This window comes from Euprymna scolopes, chromosome 36 (genome assembly GCF_053919585.1).
Source record: "Euprymna scolopes isolate OS-2025 chromosome 36, ASM5391958v1, whole genome shotgun sequence".
Taxonomy (NCBI): domain Eukaryota; kingdom Metazoa; phylum Mollusca; class Cephalopoda; order Sepiida; family Sepiolidae; genus Euprymna; species Euprymna scolopes.
In genome coordinates, this window is record NC_136517.1 from 22,867,268 (window position 1) to 22,880,262 (window position 12,995).

Consider the following 12,995-nt stretch of genomic DNA (forward strand, 5'->3'; position numbering starts at 1 on the left):
ACGCAGCAACTGCTTTTTTTCACTTTGACTTAAATCGGCCAGCAAAAAAAAATCACTCAATCAATCATCAAAGAAACAGTTATGCTATCAGTAGCAGTCTACAACTACTTGCATAGAGGTGGTTTAAAGAAAGAAGAAAAGAAAGAAAGAAGGGTAGATGGAAGAATTAAATTCTGACACATGTACATGTTAACTTGGAACTGTTTTCAAGATATTTTATTGATAGAATTTTTTTCCTTTCTGTGTTTCATACATATATCTGAGTAAAAAAAAAAAAAAAAAAAAAAAAAAAAAAGACTATGTGACCTGATAGGGCCCGGACAATGCCGGGAGGACCTTGCTAGTGGATTGAAAAGACAGCCTGTCTCGTGGTCCCCTAACACGAGTTCAGGAGATTTTGCATTGTTGAACAGTGATGACGATGATGATGGTGGAAGAAGAGGAATCTGCGTCCTAACAGGTAATCAAAACGACTCCCTCCATCCTCACAGGATGAATAGTCGAAAGATTTAAGTGGCAATCAGAAATATATTTCCCAAGCAGTGAAGATTTGGAACTTGTGTTTATCTGTTGTTCGAAGACCACTAGAGAAACGAGTCAAGTGGTCCGTTAAGTGGTAATTGACCGTGAAACCCCGTTGGGAAGAGAACCCCCACAATGACTGATCAATGAAAAATGGAAGAGAAAATGTTCATTGCAAAATGGGCTGGATCTCATGAAATTAAATTGTAAATGACAGGTGTTAGTAAGTTATAAAAAAAAAATTGCCATTCCCTGGCGTGCAGACATTTATTACCTCTGCTGACATGGTAATTTGGTTTTGGGGCCGCCAACAAGAGAAGGAGGAGCGGGAGACTCGTTAAAGCCGAAAACCCTTTTCTTTTCGATAAGTTTAAAGGTCGTTTTTTTTTCTTTTTTTTCTCTTCTGCGCCAGGGCGTTCAGAGTTCAGTGGGAGGCGGGACGTTACTGGATCCCGAAAAAAAGGATGGCTGCTGACCGATGCTAATATAACGTTATGCGAAGACATCTAAATGGCACTGCCACGCATCTTCGGCAACCTACCCCTCTCCCGATAACACACGCCTCTGTGAACTTTTTCTCCCCAGTGTAACTGACGATAGAAAAACGAAGAACTTTGCTAATGAATGCCAGCCCCTCAGATCTGTATAAGTGATTAACGCAGTTGTGTATATCCTATTTGTAAAGTTGAAGCAATAAATATTTTATGTTAAAAAAAAAAAAAAAAAAAAAGAAAACATTAATCCTGGACTTTTCTTTGTTTTGAAAACGCCGTTGTTGAGTGCAGTCTATTTTTAGACCCGCCCTGTTGACAGTTTGGAAGACGAATCAAGGTTGGAAACAAGTAAGCGGACCACGGCGATGGGGACAAATTCAACCACTAGACAGAAACAAAGGTGACGCCACAGGGTTCAGCGCCAGTTGCACTCTTCTCTGAAGCCTGTGCATCTGAGCCGACCCTGTAGGGGTTACATTAAAATTTGAACCCATTTCTCATACTAACATAAAATTCAAAATGCCTTATTTCAACTTAACTTTGCAGAACAGATGCACCACCATTTTTATACACAGTTGATGTATATGTGATATCAATCGTAAGGTTAACCAATTTGCATATAGGTTTTGAAAAAAAAAAGGAATTTTACGAATGAACTTTTACTTATATTCTTTTTTGATTCAATGGTTGTTTTCGGTTTCGCAATATTGTATTTCTTGAGAAATATTTAGCACTAGCAAAGATACCCCCATTTCATGCAGGGCTTTACTATAAGCTTGACAGGCACCCTCGCAGTAAGTGGATGTTTTAAGAGCAACTATTGCTTAAGGTGTTTAAAAGTTGATACTCATATTGTTACATATAAAAATTGAAACAATTACAAAGAATCACAAGGTTAACATTTGTTTAGTATGACAAATACATTGTTGTTTTTTGGGGGGTTTTTTTCACACAGGCATCACCACATTATAAAGGTCAAGAGGCCACTCAAGGATAAGGGTTAAAGAGCGTACAGTAGAAATTGGACAATATAGTAATCATTAGTAATGAAAATTCAGTAAATTTGATAACTTATATGGAACAGCTCATCAAGAACTTATTTACGTTAGACTTGAACACAACCATATTGTAGTCAGCCGGAAAGCAGGAAAACGGAAGACAATTCCACAGGCGTGCAGTTCTAAGAAAGAAGCTTTGTTCATGGAATCTACGTTTAGGTTTAGCAAAGATACCCCCAATTTAGTGTGCACCATCCTTAGGTGGAAGAGCTTATGAAGAGCTGCACCAAATATGATTGACCATAATCCTGAAAAATGGTGTGTACCATTCCTAGGTCAGAGACCATCATGTCAGGTTTGGTCATGATCGGTCCGGTGGTGTGGGCTGTAGGGGAGTTGTACACGTACACACACACTACTTTATATATAGATTTCTGTTCAAATGATCCTTGCTTTAGATGAACCAATTTTATTTTAAACAAGTTTTGATCTATTTCTAAATGGCAGGTGAAAAGGCAAATTAATTTCTTCATACTCACATTTTAAAAATCTCTATAACTAAAATAATAGGTGTGCGTATGTGTATGTGCCTGTAAATATTTAACTGATAAACTCTTAAAGTTTGGGCTGCATAACACTAAAATTAACAGGAAATAGTAATCATACACCAAGGATGGCTTATAATGAGCAAAATCTTGGTTTAGGTGAATGAATAACATGAAAAGAAATGTGTCGACAAGTTTAAATGCAAAATGTTTATTTCAACTTGCTGACATTTTTATTAGGCTTTACGCATGCACAAATTCAATCATGGCTAGAAGTCATTTAAAATCTTTATCTGTCAGGTTAGCTCAAATGGTAGGGAACACAACTGGAGCACTAAATGTTTTGGTTTCGATTCTAGCTGATGGCACACAAGTCATTTTGTTTTTTAAACTTTTGAAATCAGTACTATATATATAATATTCAATAGAGAATTCACTCTGTAAAATACAAAATCTGGAGGAATTAAAATATATTTAAGTGTATCTCGTGACTGGCAAGGTCATTCCCCACCACCGCTAATATAAAATATATAAATTTGTATCGAAATTATGAAAATGTTAATGCTTTTTGTATTTGTATGAATAATGAGAACGGTTTTGTTCTATGTTTACAAAGTTATGAATAAAAATATGTACTAATTTTAAATGTTTCAAGCATTTAAAGTTGGGAAATTTGCAAAGCAATGGCAATCTGTTAAAACCAGCTACTGTGTGTGTGTGTGGCATAATCACATTGACACACCGGTTTTCGTCAGAGTAACATTGAGCCTGGCTAATACCATATGGGTAACTATTTGGGAATTCTAGGTGCTGTATGTGCTCTCTGCTTATCTCAGCATTGTTTCCAGTCATCCTGAATCTCCACTTGTCATTGGTATTCAACAATGCAGACTCAGGAGAGGTGTGGTTGGAGATTGCCCAAGTCTTGTAACAAAAGTTCTACGCACAGATATCGATAGTCTGTCTGTCAAAACTGAAGGAAGCTATCATATATATATATATATATATATATATATATATATATATATATATAGGGTAATCTAAACTAATGAACAGATTATCAATTTTACAATATACACTTTAAACAACACGGTGAGTAATATGATACATTATGTTTTTGTACACGTTACCATTTAGGGGGGTGCTAACATTCACCCACCAAAAAAAAAAAAAACTAGAAGTTAAACAGAAAAAATTTAAGAGAGAAGAATTGTGTTTAATCAAATTTGGAGTTATTTTAAGTAATATATTTTTAAAAGGATTGACGTACATGTGAGCACACGAGTTTTGTAAAATCCTAAACTATTGAACTTATATCGTTATGAATTATGGATTACATATTCTAGGCAACAGAATGAGTAACATGAGCACATTATTTTTATTGTAAACTTTACCATTGAGGTGGAGGTCCACCAAAAAAGTTATATTAAAATTTAAAACTAATGTTATATTTATTGCTTATGGGTATTCTATATATTTTAGTGGTCTGGCAAAGCCACAGGGAAGACGACCTAGCAAAAAAAAAAAAAAAAAAAAAAAAAAAAAAAAAAACACCCTAAGCAACAAAACTAAAGCTGGCTTGCCATGACACTATATATACAAATGTAGGCAAATTTGGGCATATTTTATTGGTTTGAAAATATAGGTTCTTTCTTACCAATTTTCATGAAATTTTAACCATAAAATAGTATTATAATCTTCAAAAAGCCCCCAAATTTTTATGTAGTTTCAACCCACAGAACATAAACATTTCAATATTCAATTTGGCTACAAGGATATATATATATATATATATATATATATACACCAGCATTTTTGGCACTTTTATAAGTTTGAAGTCTCAGTGACTATTGATCAGAATTTAAATGAAGGCTCATTAGATAGGACCTGAACTGTGTAGTGAGCTATGTGACATTTGCCTTTAAGGTCGCACATTTAGGGGATCATTCATCATCCACAGCCTACTTTTTGGCACTTTTTTACAGCCATAAAATGTTTAAATCAGTCATTTGTTTCCCTAGTTTTGCATATGAATTACAAAATATTTGCTATTTCCCCAAAACCTCTGGCCTTGATGGAGGGGAGATTAAAACTTGCTGCTATGGTTTCAAATGATCTGAAATAACAGCAAAGGGAGACTTGATTCCAAATATTTCTCATATGTTATATCTCCCCTCTTTGGTTTTCCTACATCAAGTAAATTTCAGTCTATAAGGATTATTTGATACTGGAGATATTTATAATAGTAACCTATTTCCAAAAGAGAGGAGATATAACATATGAGAAATATCTGGAATCAAGTCTCCCCTGCTGCTATTTCAGATCCTTTGAAACCACAGCAGCAAGTTTTAGTCTCCCCTCCATCAAGGCCAGAGGTTTGGAGAAAATATGTATGCATGCATATAGAAATGAATCCTTTATACAGGTAAAAATAAAATTGCATATATAATATAAATAGTGACTAAGGCTTTTGGGAAGGGAAGGTGTATTGAAGACAAATGTGAACAAGTGCCAAGGCATGTGAGTGTAGGCAGCAAAGATTCATAATTCTAACCAACTGTTAATGCTTATAAAAGACACACCTAAAAATCAGACTGAGAATTTAACAAAAATCACATTAGAACATAACTTTACTCATTCGGAAGCACAGAAAATAAAAATGCTTTTCATGAAATCACAATTTGTAAGACCAACTCCACAAATTAGAAACCCAAGAAAATATTGTTTAACAGCGTCTCGAAAAAAGATTCCAAGTATCAAAACATTTGTATTTGAATAAACGAACATTTTAACGGTATTCATCCAAGGTGAGTTGGAGCAGTTGTAAATAAGTTCACTGCATCCCAACTCAAGGCGGACCACTCATCCCGATCGGTAGCTGAATCCTTGGCGTACCGTAGAATAGGGTGAATTGGAACGACACAAATTACAGCATTCTGGCTTCAGGTCAGGTCTAGACTAGAATGCCCTAAACAGCAGTTGTGTGGTGTTTCTGTAATAATGTTTGAGGGGTCATTACCAAGTTCTTAATGGTTACAAGTTGAAGCATAATGTCCTTTTTTACCTTTGTTTTTTTTTTTTCAGATGCCTAGACTTTATTAGAAAGTAGTTACTTCCAAAAAGAGAAGATACAATGCTTTTTCAAAAGAAAATATGGCCTGGGCAAAAACCAGAGTTGAAGCGGGAATGTCTCTTCGCAAGGCAGCTGATAGGTATGCTGTAACAAAGTCAACTTTGGAACGAGCCTTGCATGGGAAACAGCATAAACAGATTGGAGGACAAATAGTCTTTACTGAATTCGAAAAAAATACCTTCCGCAAATATGTTACAGCACTCGGAGATTGGGGGTTTCCCTTCAGCTTTCTAGACTTACGGCTTGTTGTAAAATCCTACTTGGACAGAACTGATAGAAATGTGACTCGGGACAATGTACCAGGAGAGGAATGGACTATTAGCTTCATCTGTCAACACAAGGATAAAATTAGTAGATGTACTTTCCAAAACATCAAATCATCTAGAGCAGGAGTGCTGAAAGAGGAATTTGTCAAGTACTTTGAGAATCTTAAAGATGTTGTTTATAGCATTTCTTCTGAAAACATCCTAAATTATGATCAAACAAACCTATCAGATGACCCAGGAACAGAAAAATTGATTTTTAAGAAAGGGACTAAACATCCAAAACGCATTCTGAATTATATGAAAGGAGCAACAAGCATTAGGTTTGCTGGTACAGCTGCAGGTGGATTGCTGCCAGTATATGTTGTATACAGAGCAACCAATATGTGGAACACTCGGATGAGAGGTGGACGTCAATGTACACAATATAACCATTCAAAAAGTGGCTGGTTCAACAACTATTGCTTCAATGATTGGTTTCGAACAGTGGTTATACCATGGGCATTGAATTGGGATGGCCCGAAAGTTGTTATTGGAGATAATTTGTCAAGTCACTTTCACACAGATGTCTTAAAACTTTGTGAAGACAATGACATTTCATTTGTTTGTCTTGTACTTATCACAGCCACTGGATGTAGCGTTTTATTGATCACTGAAGAAAAAAAATGGAGAAAGATCTTGAAAAAGTGGAAGTTTAAGAACCACACTCAGACAACACTACCAAAGGACACTTTTCCTGCCTTGCTGAAGCAGCTTGTAAGTGTGTTGGATAAAGATAACACAAAAACTGCCTTCAAGACATGTGGAATTTACCCATTTAACCCAGAAGCGCTGTATTCAAAGTTGCCAGAGAATATTGATTCTACAGCAGAAAACGAGCACAACATATCTGATTCTGTTCTTGAATATCTAAAAGAAATGTATGGAGCCAGTTCAAAATCAGCTAAATCAAAGAGAAAGTGCATGTCCAGGAAAAAAGGTCTCCATCGATTCTAACAGCTCTTTAGGTAAAAGCCTTTAAGACTGGTAGAGGAGGTCAAAATTGACAGCAAAATTTTGAGATAGTGGGTTATTGTGGAATACAAACAACAGTTTTTCATGTCAAAGTTGATGTGTCAGGAGGTGAAGCAAAAAGTATGCTGCCTGCAAAAGCCGCTAAAAGTTAGAGAGCCATCGGAAATGGAGCCTGAAACCCATGCTGTGTTTTACAAGAAGGTGTTTAAATGTGAGAAGGCACCGTCTCTGCATAAAGTGGGACGGAGGTGGCTTTATGGAGTGGACTAAAGAAACTAAATGAAAAAGAAAAAAAAAGGACAGGACTGACAGTAAACTTGTGTATTCTGATAAAACTGTTGGCTTCAGCATATATTGTGCTCTTGTGTTTTAAAAGGCCTTAAATGTCACAATACACTCTTAATCCTTGCTGATTTGGACAACAGTAAAATGCAGAGGGAATGACTAAAAAATGCCCATTGTTCCAAATCATTTTTTTAAACACTCAAAACCGAGATTACACAGCAAACTCTTGCATTTGACATTTTAAAGTAACTGCCCAGAAGGGAATTTCCAGATATTTTCAAAATACAGGCGAAAAAGTTTTTCATAAAAATTCTACTTTGTCACAAAACTGTCCCAATTCACCCCATTCTATAGTACTTCAGTCATTCCTGGTTCAATATCAAAGATGCAGGGCCTTCACTGTTTTAATCCATGTCTTCAGTTGGCTGCCTTAACACTTTCATTTGAATGAAGACAAATGTTCGATTTGTAAAACATTTTTTTTTACATTTAAAGCATAATTATAAGTCACCTTTTGTAGGAGGAAACCTTTCTTTCTTGCTGAAGTTGTTGAAAAATTCAATTAAAAGTTACAGAGTATAAAATCTGATGCAGACTACTAGGATTTAAAAGTTTCCCTTATTTTAAGGTCTTCCAATATTCAGACTGTCTTAATTTTTCAACAATTAAAAAATCTGACTTTGACTCCATGAGAATAAAGGAGAAATATTTCTAGACCGAGACAATTTTTATTTTTATCCTTTCCAAAATGCTCCTTTTTTGGCAAGTTATCCCCCCTCCACACATTAAAAACTGACTATGTATCTAGCTCTGCCCTCATGGAGAGGTAAATAAATAGGAACTCTGACCTTATTATATTCTTATAGCTCCAACTTCAACTCCTTCCCAAACCTTTGAGTTCAACACCACAATTCTGGTTCAAACTGAACTTTTTAGTTTATCTCCACATGGTAGTTTGGGAGTGTGACAGTAACTAAATGGCTAATGACTGACTGAAAATCTATGTGTGCCGAGTTCAAATCCAGTTCATTCCACAGAAACCCTCATAAAACCCACACATGACCTTGTGTCTAACTACTTAGAAAGGAGATCTTTGGTAAATCTTTTTTTCTGAGAGAATTTGAGGAAACTTTTACTTTAAATTGTTTGTAGTCAAACCTCATTCAATAAATCAGAAATCAATCATCAAAAGCAAAAGTTAAAATGAGAAAGGGTCACTTAAGGATTTTTAGGGGTCAAACAACAAATCTTGGAGTTGAGAACACCTCATATTCTTTGGATTCTTTCGACTGCCATAGTCATTTTGAATGTTATTTTCACTAATTTCAGTCGATGTAATCTCAAACTTTCTCCACGCGTATCTTGTCAAACTTGGAAATCTACACTGCACTGTATTTCAAACAGAATCTTGTATTTCATCCAGTATCATATTCTCGTTCCATCAGCCATAACTGGGTAGAAGTCGCAATTTTATTTGGAGTGTCGCCCGCACTGAGGATTGAACCTTCAATCTCCACAAGAGCTTTACTTGCAACTGAATTTTACTGAGTACTTTATTCACTATGCTATGGGTTCTTGTAAAGTTAGACAAGATACACCTGAAAAGGTCAGAGGTTACATCATTGCGAAAATAACACTCAAGATGAAAACAGCAGTCTAAAAAAAAAAAAAAAAAAAAAAAAAAAAAAAAAAAAATCCTTATCTCAAAAATTTAGAAACTTAAAATCTGTTGAAATGAGTAGAAATAAAAAAAATTAAAAAATAGGGTTTTCTTTAAATCAAAAGGCTTTACAATCAGGAAATAACATTTAATGAAAACAAAATAGTGTAAATTGTAACTAAATTAAAATTAAGCATAATAACGTGTTAATCTGAATGAAGTAATTGCTATTATCTGATAATTGAGGATTGAACAAGGATTATCTTGTAGATTTTCTTATTTGATAAAACTATTTCAATTGAGCAAATTTTTCTATTGAAAAAACATGCAAATAAAAGAATTAAGGACTGGATGATTCCAATATTTTCCAGATTCCAATACAATTACGGATTCTGATTCTTTTAAATCTTTAAGTATTTTGCTATAAAGTTGTGATTGCTTTAATTCACAAATTCCCTTAGAAACCTATGTAATATGTACTTATATAAACATAAAAATACAAATTTGTGCCTATGATCTATAGACTTCATTTTCAAAAATCAATAAATATTTATAATTAATACAAGCTATGGAAAATTCTATTAACAACAATTAAAAGAATCATTTTTTGTATCGGAAAATATGGACATATCTTTCTGATATTCCAAAAGGTAAGATTTTTCCAATTCCGATTAACGGTCCCAACACTAAAAACAAAAATCCACGAATGGCAAATTTTTAAAATTCCTCATATACTTGTTTAGCAGATAAGGATTGTTTAATTCATTGCAAATATCTTACCGTAACTGCAGGGCTAATATCCATATTGATATTGTTAATGTTTGTCTGAAAAGAAAAACAAAAAATATCTTAGATTTGCATGAAAATTCAAAAGAGTTTAAATCAAGACTACCTGTGTTGTTACTAATTATTTACTTCACCATTAAACACAAGATTCTTTTTATATGGGGGATATTTAGCAACTATATAAAAAAAAAAAAAAAATAGAGGGTACTGTGGCTGAGAAAAAAATAAAAATTACTTCCATCAAGAAGGATTGTCTAACAGAACAAATACTACACTTTGATCCCAGGCTGAAGTCCAAGCGATCTGTATTGTTGCCAAAATAATTTAGCAAAAAAAATCCAAAAGTATTTTTCAAATAAAATTATAGTTCCTGTTTGTGAACAACTTACGTCAAGGGTCTTGGAAATAAATCCGATAATCATATATATTTCTTAAACCATATTACTCAGAGTACTTGGATAAGCATATTTTCAAAAGTACAATAATATTGTGGAATCTGAATTTGTACTGGATATTCATTAAAAAATAAATAACTTTATTCATACCAACTTGAAAATTGTAATATTTTTTAATAGAAATGTTGATATGACTTCAAGGCTATGAGAGCATCTTCAATTATTCCCAGAAAATGCCAGGTGTGCCTCAAAGAGTTCAAGACTATAAATTTAGTGAAGATTTCAATGTATGTCGCTTAAATTAGATCTCTTTTTCACTTAATCAAAGTTGGGTACATTTCTTGGTCGACACCTTAAAACTGAATATTATAAAATGTTAAATGCAATACAAAAAAATGTAATGAGGCTATTTGCAAAAGGGTTCCTCATGAAACCCCAGGCAAAACCAGGTAGTACATTTTTTTTTTTTAAGTTTTTTTTAATTTAAAAAAAAAAAAAAAAAAAAAAAAAAAATTATAAAAAAAAGGCTCTCTTACAAATGTTTCAAAGCTAATTTATTATTCTCAACCTGCAAACCCAAACAAAGCCAGGTTTTCGTTATCATACATACATACATACATACATACATACATACATACACACACAACGTTTAAAACTTATTTAAATTAGTCAACAATAAACTCATAACAATGGTTTTTTTACAAATGTTTCAAAATCAGTTTATTCCCAAACTTATATTATAACAAATAAGATTCAGATTTACCAATTCTTTTTTCAGACAAAAAGTTTCAAACAATAAAAATTTAAATATTACAAATATTATATAAAAATATTATCGTCCAAAAAATATTTTGAAGCTAAAATTTCACAATTATTTATAGCTTATTGAAAATTTCTCATCAGAAGTTTCAAATTTATTTTTATTGTTTCAAACTTTCATATAAAAAATAAATGATAAATTTTATCAGTTCTAGAATAAACTAACTTTGAAATAATTATAAAAGAACCACTATTAGACATTTCTTTTGAATTAAAAAAAAAAAAATCTTTAAAATTTATATTAAACTGTTCATTGTATAATGGGCATTTGAACCTAAGATTCCTGATCTAATCTCCATCTAAAAAGTTCTTTTTCTGGCAATATTAAAATAATAATATCCCTAAATATATAGAGCAAAAAATGTAAAAGATTTGCTTCGTTAGAAAGACATTCAAAATGGTTTTACTTATATGAAAGCATGATTCATGTGATGACACATCAAAGTCTTTGGGTTATTCAAATTTTTAAGCCATACTTATTACTAATGATTCAATGGACAGAAACTGACACACACACCCCTCCATGTGTTTTGTTTACATACTCCAAGTATGGAACAGTGCGATGTGCTATTTCTCCAAATATCACTTGTATTTTCTCACAAAGTTGTAAGATCAACTGCAAAAAAAAAAAAAAAAAAAAAAAAATGTCTTCCACCTCCCCCAAACCATTCACCTATATGATGATGAGGTCCTGTATACTTAGCTTCATGCATAAAAGTTGTCAACGGTTCCTGATCCACATTTTTAACTGTAAAAACATTGTCTAGCAAGAACATCCAACAGGCAATAGGATATATCTTTTTTTTACTTGGGGATCACTCAAAGAGTAGGATTAATGAATGTTGGGGTAGACAATACCTTGGTAATACCTTGATGGTCAGTAATGTCAGAATTTGGGTAGGGTTTGATCATTAAGACGATGGCTCAACAAGGGCTTATTTACATTAAATTTAAAAACGACTATGTTATAGCCAGCTGGGAAGCAGTTTCACACTATTGTATCCTGAAGACGGAGTTCTAGGAAAAACTTTGCTCATGGAATTTTCATTAAGTTTTAGGCACTGATACAGAGTAAGGGAAATTACTGACAGTTGTTGTAGCTAGACGAGTATTTGTTGCAAACATTTTGTGGGAGGGAATCATAAATTGAAGCTCAACCGAGCACCTGCCATGAAAATAACAGTAGAGCAGATAAATTTGCAACGTCTCTTTTACCACCCTTTCATATTTTCAATTAACCGAGTGAGAATATTTTTAAACATTGCACTACAGCGGAAGTTAGATTATTCTAACAAATTTGCCACAACCACAATAAAACACTTTTCCCATCAAAAGCTTTTCGTAAGTTTTATAATGAGTCAAGTATTTACGTACTAGTAAACAGTAATGTCAAAAATTACATCCATGTAAGGTACTTTGCAATTTTTTTTGTCTTTAAAATCCAACTTGCAACTTCAGAACTTTATAAAACCAAAGTGGACAACTACGTTAAACCAAAAACTTTGGTTATAGTAAGATTTTTCTGCTTTTTTCGACTTTTATTTTCTGCTATTCATTTTTACCGAATAATTAGATATTGGTAAAGCAGACAAGACATTAAGATGAAGAAAGGTGAATGCGTTCACATTAGCTGAAAGGAAATCATTAATCAGGAGGGACTATATCTTGTTTGTCACCGTTATCTCAGCTGCAGAGAAAAGTCAACACCAAAGTGTACCTGGATGTGCTGAAGAGTGTGATAGTCACCTGGTGCAATCAGGTGGCCACTGGTTGACCCTGAGTGTGACAGCAGGACTCAGCGCCAGCCCACAAGTTCAAAGAGACCCAGGCTTGGCTTCAGGAGTGCTACGACTTTGTACCCTTCCCTCACTGGCTCCTCTCCTCCTCCCAACCTGAACCTGCTGGACTACTCCATTTGGTCATACATCATGAACATCACCAACATGACTTCCCACAACACCAAAGCCAGCTGGCGGATGGCGGTGATCAGGCTGGCCTGATCACCGCCATCTGTCGAGTATTCGCCGTGCCCCATTGGCACTTGTGAAAAAGGCATGCTCAGAGTTCCAGAGTCGTATAGA

General features: G+C 34.0%; 1 protein-coding gene across 1 annotated transcript in view; it reads right to left on the bottom strand.

Moving 5' to 3' along the window:
* Positions 1-12,995, bottom strand: part of LOC145260391 (poly [ADP-ribose] polymerase tankyrase-like) — a 190,676-nt gene that overhangs the window by 148,617 nt on the left and 29,064 nt on the right. The window contains exon 2 of the mRNA XM_080118342.1: positions 9,695-9,739. Within this exon, the coding sequence (XP_079974468.1) occupies positions 9,695-9,718 (24 nt within the window). The 5' untranslated portion in view covers positions 9,719-9,739. The remainder of the gene's footprint in view (positions 1-9,694; positions 9,740-12,995) is intronic.